Genomic DNA, 17,806 nt, shown 5'->3' on the forward strand with positions numbered 1-17,806 from the left:
AGTAGTATGTACTGTATCAATTTACAAAGGAAATCTCAGGTCAGATGTGTAAACTACACTACAGTACCTTGATCTCTCCTCTACCAATGATGGAATCAATATCCTCATCAGTAAACTCATCATCCTTTCCTTTAAATACTTCATTGGCACCATGCCTGATCATAGCCAACATTTCATCCTTTGCCAGGGTATTGGTCTTGTTATCTATTAATCGACCTGCAAAGAGAAATTAGACAACTATATACTACTTGCAGGCAGTTAAGTAATGTCATGATCATGGGACTACTATAAAAAAATTATTTATCACCAGCCCTCAAACTTTACTTAGCATATAAATCTTGTGTTATGTTTAACAGCAATATTCAATCTGCCGAGGAGTAACTGTAGAATACAAAGAAGTTTATAGATAGCAAATGTTTTACCTTGCTGAATAACCATCTTATCAAGACGCAACTTGACTTCTGCACGTTCCACCAACTTTACTTCCATGGAATTTTCTTGAATAAAACGGAAGACTTTGACTTGTTTCTTTTGACCAATACGATGGGCTCTGTCCATAGCCTAAGAGAGATGCAAAAGAAAATATTTTTAAGCTCTGATGACTACAGTATGCATAATTTAGCTGGACCACAAAGCAAGATTTTAACTTCTACAGGTTAGCAAAGTTGAATTAATTTATTCTATCAAGTTAAGCACTACAGCATTTTTAGCCGTTCAGTGCTAAGACAGTAAATAAAAGATGGAGTGCAGGGATCTAACAGTGGAACTTGGAGGAAGCTCCACAGTTGGACTGAGAAATAAACACTGTAGTTATAGAGGCTGAACAACAAGACTGAAGTAGGGAAGCAAGAATGAAGGTGAAATAAAAGGCTAAGAGCCAAAGGGATACTTCAAACACCATTTGATAATGCACAAAAAGCACCATTTAAGGTGCACTGAAGGAGCTATCCTTTTATGGAGGATGGTCCAAACGTTCTGTTTTTAGAAAAAATGAAATACGAAATACTAATACAGATGTACTTAATCGTACTATGACAATAACATTAAGAATCATCACTATTATTATTAAAAACTGGACATGTACCATACAGTAATACATTTTATTGTTAAGGTTCTGCACAGACTAGAGAAAATGGATCTGAACGGCTGTCAATAATTATCTATAAATCGCCCGACCCCCCCCCCCCCCCCCCCCACCCCCCCCCCCCCCCCCCCCCACAAAAAAAAAAAAAGGCAAACCCTTACCTGTAAATCCATTTGTGGGTTCCAATCTGAATCAAAGAGGATTACAATGTCAGCAGTTGCTAAGTTAATACCCAAACCTCCGGCGCGAGTTGACAACATGAACAAGAACTTATCTCTGAAAAATGTTTTAAATATATTTAGCAGTGACACTGAAAATAAGAATTCATCTTGAGAACAAGTTCAAGTCAAATTAACAGATAAAAAAATAAATATACATTCACTGACTTACGCGTGACAACCATTGGCTAGCAGTATAAATATTCAACAGGATATATTCATGGAAATATAAAATAAAGGATATAAAAAAGTGACTACATGAAAGCTCATAACCTCCCCTATAACACCTTAAATTGTACATAAAAAATCTTAACACATTATGTACCTCTGGAAATAATTCACTAGCACCTTCCTTAAGGATTTGGCCACTTGCAATTTTGATCCATTCTAAAATTACTTTCTTTCATCATGGCTGACACTTGACTGAATGCAATGCAAGCTTTATGTTGTCCAGTTGTAACTTTGTCTGAAAATCCATCTCAGTAAACCAAGAATTTCTGTAAGATGACTACATTAAACGATTCAAATACACACAGCCTGTTACTGATACAATTCATTAGTTGAGAAGATAGAGAGAGACAGGTTAGTCTGTCCAAAGTTTAACCAACAATATTATACTAAACAGTTTTTTATCTGATTAAAGCAACAGGACAAAGACCAGGAATGGAATTCTGGTAGATGATCCAGAAGATTACAAAAAGGAAAAGAGAGCTCATTTCATGTCTAAACTACCTAAGGATACCCTGGAAAATATACATTAGTGACTATACTAGAAAGGGTTTTCAATAACTTACGAGTCAGGTGAATTGAAGTCGTCGATCTGCCTCTGTCTGTCTTCGTGAGCTGTCTGACCATCAATACGGCAGTATGAATATTTACGCCACACGGAATAATCTTCGAGGATGTCCAACATACGTGTCATCTGAGAGAAGAGGAGGACACGGGACCCCATTTCTTGAAGTTTTGGGAGTAACTTATCTAGAACAACCATCTTACCAGCGTTTTCAACCTAAAGACAGAAACTATTGTTGAAAAAGCGCTGATGTGAAAACAATGAAATTCTTCAACTAATGAGAAAGACAATAAAATAAAATGAAAATACAGCAGATGGAACATCTGAAATTTCATATACGTACTACATGAAGAATATGGAACCTTAAACTTTTCCATCTATTCTACAATATTGTATCAGAGGGATAAAAGAACAGAATTAGCAATTTACCAATAAAAAGTAACGATTTTAAATAACTTATTCATCTCCAAAGACACAAATTTTCAGAGAACAAATTTATAAAGAATATGGAACCTTAAACTTTTCCATCTATTCTACAATATTGTATCAGAGGGATAAAAGAACAGAATTAGCAATTTACCAAAAAAAAGTGACGATTTTAAATAACTTATTCATCTCCAAAGACACAAATTTTCAGAGAACAAATTTATCTTTTCAAAGTAATGGCAAAGCCTTTTTTTTAAGTCTGCATGAATGATGAAACACTTCATTCCTTGAGAGAAAAATGAAAAACTTCATTACATGAGAAAAAAAATGAAAAACTTCATTCCATGAGAAAAAAAAAATGAAACACTTCATTCCATGAGAAAAAAAAATGAAACACTTCATTCCATGAGAAGAAAAAAAAAATATGAAACACTTCATTCCATGAGAAAAAAAAAATAAAACACTTCATTCCATGAGAAAAAAAAAATGAAACACTTCATTCCATGAGAAAAAAAAATGAAACACTTCATTCCATGAGAAAAAAAAAATGAAACACTTCATTCCATGAGAGAAAGAAATGAAACACTTCATTCCATGATGACATCATTGAGAGAAAAAAAAATGAAACACTTCATTCCATGAGAAAAAAAAAAATGAAACACTTCATTCCATGAGAGAGAGAGAAAAAAAGATGCAATTACTGTTCTTGGTGGGTTGATGCATGTGTGCATGACTCCCTCAGGTATACCAGTAAAACACTGTAACACTTATTATGTAGTGAGTCAGTGCAAAAGGTGTTGGGAGGATGGCACTTTGAGTAAAAGTAATTGGTTTTAAATTACAAACATGATTTAGCTTGGGTGGCAAAGAGCATATCTGTTTCTATTAATGGGCATTAAATATAACACTTGCTTAAACCAATGCAAGGTTCTGGGGGGTAAGGACTGTACAAATCCAAAAATCTCTGTGAACTAACAAAGGGTCATGAGCTGAAAAATAAAGGGTTAATACAGTAAGGTGTCGAACTGTCTGAAACCCAAAGTTTTACAACACACAGTTCATTTCACCATCAAGATACAGATAAATGAAAGAATGATTATATATCCACTAAAACTATAATCCCAAATGACACTGCCTTCCCCCACTACAGACCCAAATAAGAACAACTGGCAGCAGAAAATGTAACTCCAAACTAAACAAAATGCAGACTATTCAAATAATCAGGCCCTTATAAGTTGCAGAGCAAAAGCAGACCAAAGAACCCATGAATATCCTCTGAATTACCATTCAATCAAAGGTAAAAGACTTGATTTTTTGACATGCTTAATGAACTGGATAACACTGAAAAAACCTGGAATGAATTATTTACATAATGAACTGGATGACACTGGAGGAGTAATGACAGTAGTTTATATTTGACAACGTCTCCAAAAGTTGTGAGAGAGAGAGAGAGAGAGAGAGAGAGAGAGAGAGAGGAGGGTCGAGTGAGAGACGAGAGAGAGCGAGCCGAGAGAGACTGAGAGAACTACTGAGAGAGAGAGAGAGAGAGAGAGAGAGAGAGAGAGAGAGAGATTGGTGGAAGAATAAATGGGAGCGGTTAAATGGCGGTCGGAAGCATGTCTGTTGTGGCGCTCTGTAGTATGTCAGTGGAAGTCTGTTAAGAGAGTTGTAAGAAGCAAGGCAGTTAGTGAATTCACAGAGTTAGTTTGGCACTATTTGTCCGTTGGTTGTTAGTTGGTTTTGTGGCATTTGATTGATTTTGGTGTTGTAAGGTTGTTGTGCGTGTGTCTGGTTTTGGTGAAGTTGAAGAGTTGGGAGTGCATTTTCGGTGTCTGTGAGTGGTGGTTGGGGCAGTGTTGGTTTTGGTGGGTTGTTGTGCTACGGAAGTCGTGTGGTTGTCGTGTTCTTTCGGGCTGTTGGTGTTCGTCTGCAGTGATTTGTCGGGTTATGGAGTTGTTGTGGGGTTGTGGGTCTCGGGTGGTTGGTTTGTGTTTGGTTGTCGGCGGTGGTTGTGTGTCGGCTAGCCTATACCTAGCCCATATCCAGCAGACAGCACAGCCTAGCCCTGAGTATCAGAAGCTAGAGGTGAGTACCTGTTTGTGTTTTTTTGTTCTGTATGTGGGTATGGGTCAATTGTCCTGCTGTATTTTGTAGTGTAAAGAGGAAAGTGTGATTGAGGGTGGGTTTGGTAGCCAGACAGATTAAGTTTATGTGGGGGAGATTTGCTGCTTGCTCTTAAGCTTGTGATCCCGTCACAACACTAACAAAACCATGAATAAATAATCAAGACTAAATCAGGGGGTAAAAAGAAACTGAAAATCAATCCCAGGTCTGGAGAAAACAGCAAGCTAAGAACAGCTGGTAACAACAATAAATGATCAGTCTGCCAAAAACAGACTTAAGGAAACTAAATGCACATGTAACAACCTGCTAGAAAAAGAAGAGCATGTTCCACAAACAAGGAAGCTATGTAATAATGGATACATCATGCAAAAATGTTAAATATACATAACTTTCAAATCTACCCTCATCACTGAGCATCAAATATCAAGGAACTGAGCCATCAAAATATAATTCAATCAGTGTAAAGAGTTCCAAATTAAAATACCAAAGCATCTCACCAAGTGGTAGTCAGTAGTATAAGGTGGACCAGGCTCAGCACCATCGAAGAGGTAAGGGTGGTTGCAACACTTCCGCAACTGCATGAGGATATTTTGCAGACGCATTTTCTCAGTGCGCCCAGCACCATTCACAATGTCAATATCCTTCATTAAAATCTTTGTGTACCTGTAAAATAATATGAAATAAGGCATCAAGACAATCTTACACAAAACACTATTTACAATCGTTGCTCATACTTTTTGCAAAAACATTTACCATTCAAATTGTGCTTTGTACAATATTACACCATTCTACTTTTTGCGAGCTGCAATATTAAGAATACTACAATATTTCAAAAGTATGTATATTAACTTTATTACACTACTGCATAGAGAGAGAGAGAGAGAGAGAGAGAGAGAGAGAGAGAGAGAGAGAGAGAGAGAGAGAGAGAGAGAGAGAGAGAGAGAGAGAGAGAAATATCTCACCAATCACGTTGCATTTTTGAAAGCTGGATGTAAATCTTGGTTTCTTTTTTGGGAAGCAGGCGTTTTTCGACATCAGACTTCAACCTACGGAGCAGGAAGGGACGCAAGACAGTATGCAGACGTTCAACCAAAGTTTGATCTCCCAGACAGTTGTTAGTGTTGAACCAAGCATCGAAATCCTGCAGTGTGTATAGTATAATCATAAATAAGAATGCTGTAAACCTTACTTACAATTGTACTTGAGCCCTCGAAAAAAAAGCACCAGACCCTGCCACAAATAGCTAGAAATCCATGAATAATTACAAACCCACCCCCCTAAAAATGCTTATAACTGCTGATTTTAAAAGTTCAAATACCAAATGTATTCTTAAAAGTATCATCCTACTTCAAATAAACCTCACTACTCTATTATACTGTAATAATCCTTGATCACCGCCATCTTAAATATTCTAGCATTAAAAACATATAAATACAGCCAATGAGAGAGAGAGAGAGAGAGAGAGAGAGAGAGAGAGAGAGAGAGAGAGAGAGAGAGAGAGAGAGAGAGAGAGAGAGAGAAATTTGTCCTTAATCTAGGACTGGTGGGATGGAGTCACCTCCTCAACATTAACAACACTATCACTTCTCACTGCACATTTTCTAATAACACTTTCCTCCAGGAGAGATAAAACAGCAGATCCCAATAGTAGTGGAAATAAATCCAAATTTACGGTTGAACCTTGATTCGAGGCTGGCAATAGTGTAGGGCGGATTCATAAGAACCTGGATTGGGAAAAGGTGGCAAAGCAGGAGGAGGAGGAGGAGGAGGAGGAGGAGGAGGAGGAGGAGGAGGAGGAGGAGGAGGAGGAGGAGGAGTTACAGACTTATCATCCACTACGATAAGGAGTAGAATCCGTACTAGGTCTATTCTGAGCCCAAAGGGCTGCCTTCCCCTTTCTATATCTTTTGAGTTTACCTAGATGAGATTTCAACATTTTCTATTTTTTATCCTTCCAGTCTTGACACTGGGCAATTATTATCCTTACTACATTCCTGTCCTCTACATTGAATAAATTTAGTATGAGAATCGTAAGTAAACTGTGTCAGCCTAGTTTTTCAACCTTCAGAACAGAAACGAACACTAGGTGAGCTAGTACTATCTGACATTGTAACTTTATGAAAGCTAATAAAGTTAAATCACAAAAGCTAATTGGCTAATGAAAGAAAGCTACAACAACAAATCTCGAGTACTTCACCAAGTACAGTATTGGCAAACAGCTATCCGAAAATGAACAGAGTAGCTGTGAAAAACTCCTGATATTACTCACAAGCTGGCGGGAAATGAATTGAGCTCTTTGCTAGTTTGCTTCCCTAAGTTGCAACTTTCTATGCAGGGTACTAATAGCAGTGAAGTACCTGACTGTTAAAATATTAAGAGACAAAACAGTTCATGTAAATAAGACAGAGGGGGTGGGGGATAAACTTGCAAACTAGTGTTATTCAGAAATTTTTCTAAACTGAGGTAAAAGGCACATGGGTCAGCTGTAGTACTGGACTAAATAGAAAATATTACTGTCACAGTAGTATATTGCAATACAATAACACTTGTTTTAAAAGATCATGAAACATTTTAGGTGTAATAGTCCCTTCTTCTTCCTATCTTTTTAGCCCTGAGCTACAGAAGGGATATAAGTTGCCTTGCCATACCCTTTGCACTTGAAAGAATCTGTAAAAGAAAACCCAACAGTTTATGGTTGGTATACACTTTCAATACAACTGACATAACAGCAAAAGGCAAACCTCAGAAGAGCTGAAGACTTCTGGGAGCAAGAAGTTCAACAGTGACCACAGTTCATGGAGGTTGTTTTGCAGGGGTGTACCAGTCAGCAGCAGGCGATTGGTTGAACGAAATTCACGGACAATTTCTGAGAGCTTGCTCTTTTCATTCTTGATACGATGAGCCTCATCAATTACCATGTACCTAAGCAAATCAACAGTAGGTTATGAGTTCAATGTGGTATAACACTTTACATAAGATAATTTCACTATTCTTACCTAATACAAAGAGAATAGATCGTCCTGGTAGTATATACATCCATACACAAACACAAGCAATATAAAGCTTATCTTTCAAAGAACTCATAATCACGAGTCAATAAAATGGAAACGTAAATCCACAATACTATATCTGTTTGATTTTGTTATTTAAAATATAGAGCAGAAAACTTTCGATGACCTGACCGTGCAGCTCATCGACAGCTTTCTGCTTTATATTTTAAATAACAAAATCAAACAAACATAGTACTATGGATTTACTTTTCCAATCTTATCATTTCATTATCTACCCAGCATTACCATACCCTTCCACATAATGCACTACCAAAATAACTTGCTACCTGACAAAGGGCAACAAGGTCAAACTATAAACTTGGACATTTTTCAAGTGCGTGACACTTTTTAGATACCTATGCCTTACCTCCAATTAAATTTCTTGAAGACTGATTTCTCTCTGATACACATCTCATAGGAGGTGATGCAAACATCCCATTCCCCAGGCATCATGACTTCACGAATGAAAGTAGACTGGAATCAAATTATTTCATTAATATATTAATATATAATAAAAACAGAGGGAACTTCAAGAACTTCACTTCTAAAAATTCAGTTTCAGTGTAGGAATGATTAAAGCAAACTATAGCAATGATTCAAGGAAATGGGGCAATATAATGAAGGGCTCAATCATAAAGGAGACTGACCTGCCATACATATAAGTATATGAAAAGAAGAATAATACCTGGTACGAGAACAAGATGAAAATGACGATGATGACTATGAGTCATGAAAAATAGAATTAAGCCAAGAAGAAAAGGATTGAACTGAACATTATAAAAATAAGTAGTAAATTCTCTTAAACCTGAGCTACACAAATTAAACAGATTTTCAAATGAATTTTAATGTTGAAAAGCTCACTTACTCTGGTCTCCTGGTCACCAATTAAACAGACAGCACGTAGAGATGGGCACCACCTCTTGAACTCATTCTCCCAGTTACGTAATGTGGATTTGGGTACAATGACCATGTGGGGTCCAGGGATGTTTCGGTAAGTCTTCATGTAACTGGTATAGGAATAATTATATACTTATTAGCTGTTACACTAGGACAAAAACTTCTTTTTATGATGAACATGTAACAATGAACAGCTGTGAAATAATTTACCTACTCAATTACGAAACTGATGCAATATTCTCAATTCAATATCCAAAAGGATCAAGTTTCTTAGCACACCAAAATAAGCACCTATAAACCACTACAGGAGAAATAGAGTGCAACGAAACTTCTTAACATTATATTGACAAAATAATTTTTCATAAGATAACGTTCCAATATTCTGTCCAGATCAATTACACATGATTTTCTGTATTATCACTTTAAAAAGTACACTAATATTTCACATACTATAGTTATCTACAATGTCAATCAAATATACAAAACTTACCCTAAAAGAGCTATGGTCTGCAGGGTCTTTCCGAGACCCATCTCATCGGCTAAGATACCATTAATGCCATTTTCATACAGGTCAATCATCCAGTTAAGACCTCGGATTTGGTAGTCCCTCATCTCACCATTCTCAATGTAGCTCGGACTTTCCTCAAACCTTATGATTCTCGAGGACTTTGTGGCCTCTGCTAACAGCTCTTCATCTTCCTCCTGCTCTGTCATGCGATGGCGGTGACTACAGAAGAGAAAAGAAGTATCCACGAAGTCAGTGGAGAATCGTGCTAAGAAATACCCCCAAAATTTTAAGTTTTTCAGTCATACAACAAAAGGGATGCAAAGTTAATTAACATAACCATAAAAAACCTTGATATAATTACCACCTACCCAGACATAACCGAGTTCTCCACTTCCACTTCTGGAGAATACTGTACGGTAGCAACATGAACATTCCTTGGGAATGTGCAAGTCCAGTGTAGTTTAATATTTATAATATCACCAATTTACAAACCCTATGTGAGGGTGGAGCTGCCGGTGCACTATAAGCATTACTAAAGGCTCTTTGCAGCATGCCTTTAGGCCCTAGCTGCAAGCCCTTCCATTCCTTTTTATTATACCTCCATTCATATTCTCTTTCTTCCATCTCACTTTCCACTCTCTCATAAAAAATTTTTCATATTGCAACAGTGAGATTTTCCTCCTACTACAACTTAACAACATTTTTACTCTCAATCTCCCTATTAGCACTGAATGATCTCAGAGGTTCTTCCCATTTGCCTAAATTTTATACTATTACATTCCACCGATTTGCAACACTATCCTAAAGTTTTATTTCTTCAGATTTTTTTTATCATATACCTTTGCACTTAAAATGCCATGCTTTTGCCCAATACTGGTCACTGTACGATTTAGTATTCCCCAAACCTTCCTCCCAACTTCAGCTTGACATTGCTTCAATTTTCTGCTCTCATTTAAGAATGAATAATTCAAGCAAACATAATGAGTCCTGAAATGTGATTTGTAAATCTCACTAACTAGTTTCTAATAAATGATTAATTATAAAAAATTAAAATTCAAAATATTAATCTCACCGCATTCGTACTGAACTTTTGTTATAAACTCTCAGCAATATTGTAAATTAAACCTTTAATTTTGTCATCCCATATAAAGACTGGTTTCAATTTCAAAAGTCATTAATGCTACCTTGAATTTATTTGATTTTATTTGTTGATTTCCAGCATTATTCCATATGGTGGCACATGACTACATGTACAGCTTTTACTAAAATTGCACTTCATCCAATTCTTTACCTATCATGATATTTATCCAAAACACCAACAGAAGGTTCACATATTTTCATATAGAAACTTTTGCAATCTACTCTTCTCTCTCCCATCATTCTTAATGAATTAAAAGGTACTATTTTCCATGATATATACTTTTAAATTTACAGCACCAATACCTGTAGTGTATAAGGCTCTGGTCCCTATGCTACATTGGATTTCGAAGTCCAGAAGTAACATCAATTCTAACCAAAAAATATTATTTAACTGGCCTAAAGGTCATGTTCTCCAATGTTTTTAGAAGTAACCAGAACACTAGTAGCAATAACAGGTTTTGGGCAGTGAACAGTCACTCATGGTGAGTAACAATATTATGTGACATCTATTTGTGTTTATTTTGTTTGCATGGTATTTTTACGTTGCATGGAACCAGTGGTTATTCAGCAACAGGACCAACGGCTTTACATGACTTCTGAACCAAGTCGAGAGAGCACTTCTATCACCAGAAATACACATCTCTCACATCTCAGTGGAATGCCTGAGAATCGAACTCTCGGCCAACGCCACTGAGTGCTGCACCATCGAGTTGGGGGAATCGGGTGGGAAAGAGGTGCCATTACTTCTATGTCCCATACACTCACTAATGGCAACTCCTTTTAGACTTCAAAAAACCAACAGGACGACTCATGAGAGTTAGTTGGGATCTTGACTCCAGGGGGGCATGTACCGTATATTTCGGCGTTTAAGTCGACCCCCCCATTCTGAGTATATTTTTATGATTTTAACTAATATCGGGTATAATAGTCGACCTATAAAATGTGAGGCCAACTGTACGCTCAAAATAAGCAGCAGGGTAAAACGTATCATATAAAATAACCTGAATGTTATTACGGTATATATGTTGCTCTACTTACCATAAGAAATACAGGTAATATACTCGGTATATTAACAAATCTGTGTAATATATAAAAGATGAATACCGGCAAATATGATTAGAAATTACGAAACAAAAGATACGTTACTAGAGTGTAATGTAAACAAACAAAGTGCCAACTAACGCTGCATAACAGCCTACGTATATATGTATGTACAAACTGCCACTCAAGTTAATGTTTTGATTGGGCTGTTAAAATGACGTCCCGGTATTTTATTATGTTGGAAAATTCCCTGACCATTGGTTCTTCTATGGCATAAACAGGCTCATTTGAGGGAAAACGAACCTGCAGTTGATTCACCAGATTCAAACTGGGATCCTTATGATGAAACCGTGAATGATAATTTGTTTGATGAATTGTTTAATTCAAGTGACGATGACTCAAGTAATTTTGAAGGATTTTAAATATGATATTGTTAAGATACAATAAAGTTTTGTACATACTTACCCGGCAGATATATACTTAGCTATAGACTCCGTCGTCCCCGACAGAAAATGATATTGTTAAGATACAATAAAGTTTTGTACATACTTACCCGGCAGATATATACTTAGCTTTAGACTCCGTCGTCCCCGACAGAAATTCGAATTTCGCGGCACACGCTGCAGGTAGGTCAGGTGATCTACCGCCCCTGCTGCTGGGTGGCAGGAATAGGAACGATTACCGTTCTAGAACCAGATTTTCTCTTCCACCTGTCTCCTGAGGGGAGGTTGGGTGGGCCATCAATCGTATATATCTGCCAGGTAAGTATGTACAAAACTTTATTGTATCTTAACAATATCATTTTTGTACATGGAACTTACCCAGCAGATATATACTTAGCTGATTGACAACCTTGGTGGTGGGAAAGACACAACTATTTACTGAATAGACAGGTAAACAACATACGTTGTAGGTAATAAATAAATAAAACCTTGGTTCCTAGTTGATCAGGCAGAAGACTCCATGGCTTATGCCTAGGAATCTGCTTCGCCTCAAGAGCCTCAGCAAGGATGTGACCTATGGCTAAGAGTTCTTGTGGGTCTGTCGATGGGGTCTTATCCATTTACTCGACAGAGCCTCTTACATGACAATATGCCTATGCCTAGTGGCATAATTAAGGAGCACAACACCGATCCCGATCACCTGATCCTAACACGAGGGTTAGTGCTTAAGTTGAAAAGAGTTATCTACAAACTCCTTTCAAACAACCCAAAGAAAAAACACGACGTTAAATAAAATTTAACTCACTAGTTAAGGATCAGTATCTGCTCCCTATCCCAGCAATGTATCCGGACACGTATCAACCAAGAGAGAAGGATCCCTCGAAGGTTATCTTGACATCCTTCGGATAATGGGAAGTCAACACAGAGTTGCATCTCCCGTATGTGACAGCTAATATGTCCTTATGACATATTGTTAGGGAAAGAACAAGAATTCGGAAAAGCTCGCACTTCATGCACTTTTAATTCTCAGCTGTTTGAAGGAATCATCAATGCACTTATCAAGTGCTTAGGAGATCACAATGTCTCAAAGAAGGCCAGGGCGTTCTTTGATATAGATCTCTTCTGGGTGAAGCCTGGAGCCTGGCTAGCGCTTCGTGCCTGGCAGGCGCCTAGCGCCTGTCTAGCGCCTCGCGCCTGGCTGGAGCCTTGCGCCTGAATGGCGCCTAGAGCCTGGCTGGAGCCTCGCGCCTGGATGGCGCCTTGCGCCTGGATGGCGCCTTGCGCCTGGATGGCGCCTTGCGCCTGGATGGCGCCTTGCGCCTGGCTGGCACCTTGCGCCTCGCGCCTGGCTGGTGCCTGATTGGCTCCTCCTTCCTGGCTAGCGCCTCGCGCCTGGCTGGAGCCTTGCGTCTGGCTGGTGCCTTGCACCTGGAGCCTGGCAGAAGACTTCATGATTACTGTCTATGAGTCTGCATGCCTCAAGAGTTTCAGCGAGGTAGGGACCTATGACTGACAAACCCTTCTGGATCATGTCAATGGGGGCTAGCCCGCTTACACGACAGAGCCTTCTCGGATCGTGCCAATGGGGGCTGACCCACTTACATGGCAGAGCCTTACCTGTATCATATCAATGGGGACTAGCCCTCTTACATGACAGAGCTTTAGGTTTCTCTTTACTGGAAGGAGCCTTGCGCCTGGATGGATCCTCAATCCTGACTGGAGCCTAGCCTTGAAGGAGCCTGGCACCTGGATGGCGCCTGGCTGGCTTCTAGAGCTGGCTGGCTCCTAGAGCCTGGTTGGCTCCTAGAGCCTGGCTGGCTCCTAGAGCCTGGCTGGCTCCTAGAGCCTGGCTGGCTCCTAGAGCCTGGCTGGCGCCTCGCGCCTGGCTTGGCTCCTCCACACTTGCTGGAGCTTCGAGCTTGGAAGAGTCTCTAGGCTGTCTGGCGATGTCCACATCGGACACTCTTATATCTGTCCGATTTGTTCGCCTCTGGCGCATTTGCGCCAGGTTGGAGGCCCGCTCCTTCTCAGTATCCGACCATGACAGAGTTCCTTGGAACTGTCCGCCTCTGGCGTTTTTCGCCTGTATTGGCATTTGGCGCTTGGCTGGCGCTACATTGTCCGAGAGTCCTGAACAACCACATAGTTTATCAGGAGACTGGAGAAGGGTGGAAGAAATTCTTCCCCTTTGAGCTTTTGGCCCCTGGCAAGGGGAGGTGATTTTAGTCAGCTACACCCAGTAGACGACAGGATATCTAACAATACGAGAGAGAAGAGTCTTCCTCTGAGGAGGATCCTTCGTGAACACTTCTTTTGCTAACGAAATCTCTTCTTACATGTTGATGAGGTTCCTCGTTGCCGAATCTTCCCTATCCTTGCCCGAAGGTAGGGAAGGAGTCTGGAAGTCGAAGGAGACTCTGAGCTGAAATTGGGCGGAACCCTGATTTCTAGCACTTATTGTATCCTTCTGAATACCTTCTGGGAAGCATTTTGAGCCTCATCGCACCCCGAAGACTCTGTAGGCAAACGTTTAAACCATCCCCTCTTCTTCTGTAGATGAAAATGTAAGTACCCTGCCTGGGCAACTAAACTTCTATCTGAAAGCGTTGCGGCGTCAGGAATAGAGGGATTTAGTTCTTTTGCCAGACATACTATGCTGGCAAGAACCCATTGCCGAGTCTCCATTGAAATCTGATGCGAGATTCCAATGCACAAAAAATTCACTTGTCTTCTTGGTCGTTTAGGCTAAGAGAAACAAAGAATTCCTTCATAAACTTCCTCAAAGAAGTTTGATGAGGAGCAGTTCCATTTTGTCGGAACACGGAATCTGTGGCCACAAAAAAAAAAAATCCCATTCGAAGTACATGATATCCTACTCTTGTCGTATTACGGTATCGTATAAGATCCCGAAGATCTTAATCCTCTGTTATCTCTAATTCCCCTTGTAGAGACAGAGTATAGCCATTTACTGCGTTCTTTGATAGCAGATATATACATAGGTGATTCTTCCCTCTGAAAGTGAAGAAAAAACCTCGCTATGTGGTTCACAGAGGTATCGGAAGAGGATAGTTTCCTCATTCCATCTAGCACGATCTGCAGCAATTCTATGTCTTAGCCATGACTATTGTTCATTTACCTTGAAAAAACCTCTCATTCATGTCCACTTCTGGTCAGTCTGCACGCGGACAGACTCAGAGTGGAGAGGTTTTATAGGTCTATTTATAATAGATTCTGATAGAATATCCAGATACTCTTGGAAAAGCCTTACGAAACATGCTGTGAGAAGAACGTGACTTCTGTGAATCCAACCTCTCTAAGGCCAAAATGAGGCATAAATCCTCTCTTCCTTTGACGCCCAATTATCTTAATATCTGTTAAGAATTATAACTAGGGGAAAAAAGACTAAAGATTATTCCCCTTCTTTAAATTTAAAGATGTCTTATATTGCTACCTCTCTTGGTTCGAGGAAAAAGAAGCAGTCTAAAGGAAGCCTGTTCGTCTTCTACCTTACAAAGAGATCTATGAAGAAGACTTTCCGCAGGTTCTCACAACTCTTTTCAATAAATGTTAGACATACGTTAACAGTTATTATCTTCGATCGAGAAGGTTCTCACGGCCATGCAAAATCTTGCATCGAACCTCTTAAGGATCGTACGTTCCGTGTCTGTTCCCAAATAGGTTCTCTTTTGTTAACGCGAACAGGGGCGAAAAAAAAGAGATTCTCGATGCTCTTTGCGATATGAGAGAGTCGTGGAATTGGCCTAAGTGATTAAAATAAATCATTTCATCATTCCTTGTAAGCGACGACCCCTTTTCGATTAAATGGGTAACGAAATCAGGAACGAATCTTGCCGTTACCGAGCCTGCTGTCCGAGAGGCTACTGGACTCTTAGGTTAATAACTCGCTAAAACGAGAAAATATCTTGGATGGTGCTTCTGGCGCGGCTGGCGCTTCTGGCGCAATTGCGCCAGGCTTGGCCGCTTCTTCTAGTTCTTTTTAGGTTATGTGCCATAACATCTATGCCTTTATGGTACCCGACATCCTTCACATGTTAATTCCGTTCTTAGTGGGGAAAAACTTTTATATACGTAGTATAGTCCATTCAGGGAAACAACTTCTGCCACTAAGAGAATGTTTCCCATCCGACTCACCCAACTTCTCTTGAGCAATATCCGAATTTAAAAAGGTTGTGTGCGTTTCTCGAAAGGATGAGAGAATTATATATATCGCGCTGCCGTATTAGAATCCTTTATAATACTGTCACATTGTGGTAAACAGCATTAATCTAGGAAACCTTTGTAAGGATACTAGGAATTTCTGTAGTTAACCTCGGTATGTGCATAAGACTTGACCATAAACCGTAGTCTTAAAGTGAATTCTCTACTACATTCATCTTCTCACTAAGCATGTACTCTAATAAGCCATGCTTTCGTAAGCATCAGAGCATTATACAATATAGAGTTCCGCTGCGTTAGAATCCTTTAAAAAATGTTACCTACGGTAAACAGCATTGAAATGTTGTAATATCTTTCTTATTGAAAGCTTCTTAGCAAAAGGCAGACAATATTTTCTATTTCTATGGTTTGCTTAACTATCCCCTCAATCCGAGGCTAAAACCACGATTGTAGGGGAGAGAACACGGTGATTCATTCCATCCCGCAGGAAGAGTGGGACATGTTACCGCCACGCCCACAATTCATGAACGACACCTAAACATGATACTGCGTTGGTGCCTAAGCGATAGCAGTCTCGTTAGCCGACTGGCCTTACTCTTCCAGAGTTGCCAGCTACTCCATTTAATAAAGGAATCTTATAACATTATTATCGAACTTCAGGAAGTTCTTATAATGCATATCTAAGCGAACAAGACTTCGATAAATCTAGAAGCTAAGTAGTTTGTCTTAACAATCCTTTAAGCGTAGTCCTTCCTAGGAATTCCTGGAAGGATACTGGTAATTTGAGTTGCTCAGCAAAAGAAGTAAACTACGGTATGTGCTTATGATTTGCCGTATCGTATTCTCATACAGCAGATACTCTACTACCTTCTTTCCCTGCCGAGGCAGATAGAGAAAGGATATTCTGGCGCCTGGATCCTTGCACCTAGCGCCTGGAATGTTCCGCACGCTAGAAAGGAGACTCGCTCCTGGAACGTTCCGCTTGCGTGGAAGGTCCCGTGCGCCCTGACAGTTCCGAGCGCCTACTAGACCCCTTTTAGAAGAGCCTCTTGCCCGAAACGTTCAATGGAAGGATCGTTCTGATTGCCACTCTACTGTAAGGGCTCCTTGCTCTAGCCGTCTTGTTTTTTCTGGCGCAATTTGCGCCAGGCTGGCGCTTCGTCTGAAGGCTTGCGCCAGGCGCGCTTCGTCTCTTTGAAGGCGCCTTGCGCCAGGCTGGCGCTTGTCTCTTTTGAAGGCTTGCGCCAAGAAAAATTTTCTAGAACGCGGCTCGCGTTTGGTTGTGTAGGAAAGCGGCTCGCGCTAGTCTGTTAGCTGGAACGCGCCTCGCTGCTGGCTATAGGAACGTACCTCACGCTAGCTTGCTGGGAACGCGGCTTCATGGCAGCGGCTGGCTCTTGCTCAGTGTTCTCTTAGTTTTCAGAGAACGCGCTAGATCACTCCAAACATACATTCTTCGTCTTTTCGGATGTAAGATGAAGAGACGCACTTTTTTAAGGATGCCTTATCAATGGCTATCCTTGGCAGTCTGGGACGTTCTACAGAACCTGCCGAGGGGACGCCTGACCGGTGGGGGTTCTCCCTAACCTTCCTGCGGCTGTCGACTTTCCTCCTCCACTGGGTCTGGGAGTTTGGAAGAGGTCTAGGCCTGGAAGCGCTACGGAGCCGATCAGACGCACCCTCCACTGCACTGGGAACACTATATTCACTTCTTACCTTTTAGAGCTCGCCTTTTGAGCTCCATCCATTTATCTTCAAATTTGCACATATGAATTTGTAGATTCTGTGGAGTAAGAAGGTGATGAGGATGCAACAACTACTAGAATTGTCAATACTCTAAACTGCTCGTTAGTACGAGAGCTCTTAAAGCTTCTAAAGGAAGCGTATCTAGTTATATGCTTTCTGA

General features: G+C 40.0%; 1 protein-coding gene across 1 annotated transcript in view; it reads right to left on the reverse strand.

Annotated features, from left to right (window-relative positions):
* Positions 1-17,806, reverse strand: part of LOC135202994 (chromatin-remodeling complex ATPase chain Iswi-like) — a 95,876-nt gene that overhangs the window by 67,000 nt on the left and 11,070 nt on the right. Inside the window, 10 exon segments of the mRNA XM_064232539.1 lie at positions 68-216; positions 423-561; positions 1,246-1,360; positions 2,097-2,311; positions 5,143-5,308; positions 5,608-5,786; positions 7,387-7,567; positions 8,063-8,169; positions 8,561-8,702; positions 9,083-9,319. Coding sequence (XP_064088609.1) covers positions 68-216; positions 423-561; positions 1,246-1,360; positions 2,097-2,311; positions 5,143-5,308; positions 5,608-5,786; positions 7,387-7,567; positions 8,063-8,169; positions 8,561-8,702; positions 9,083-9,319 — 1,630 coding nt within the window.

This window comes from Macrobrachium nipponense, chromosome 33 (genome assembly GCF_015104395.2).
Source record: "Macrobrachium nipponense isolate FS-2020 chromosome 33, ASM1510439v2, whole genome shotgun sequence".
Classification (NCBI taxonomy): domain Eukaryota; kingdom Metazoa; phylum Arthropoda; class Malacostraca; order Decapoda; family Palaemonidae; genus Macrobrachium; species Macrobrachium nipponense.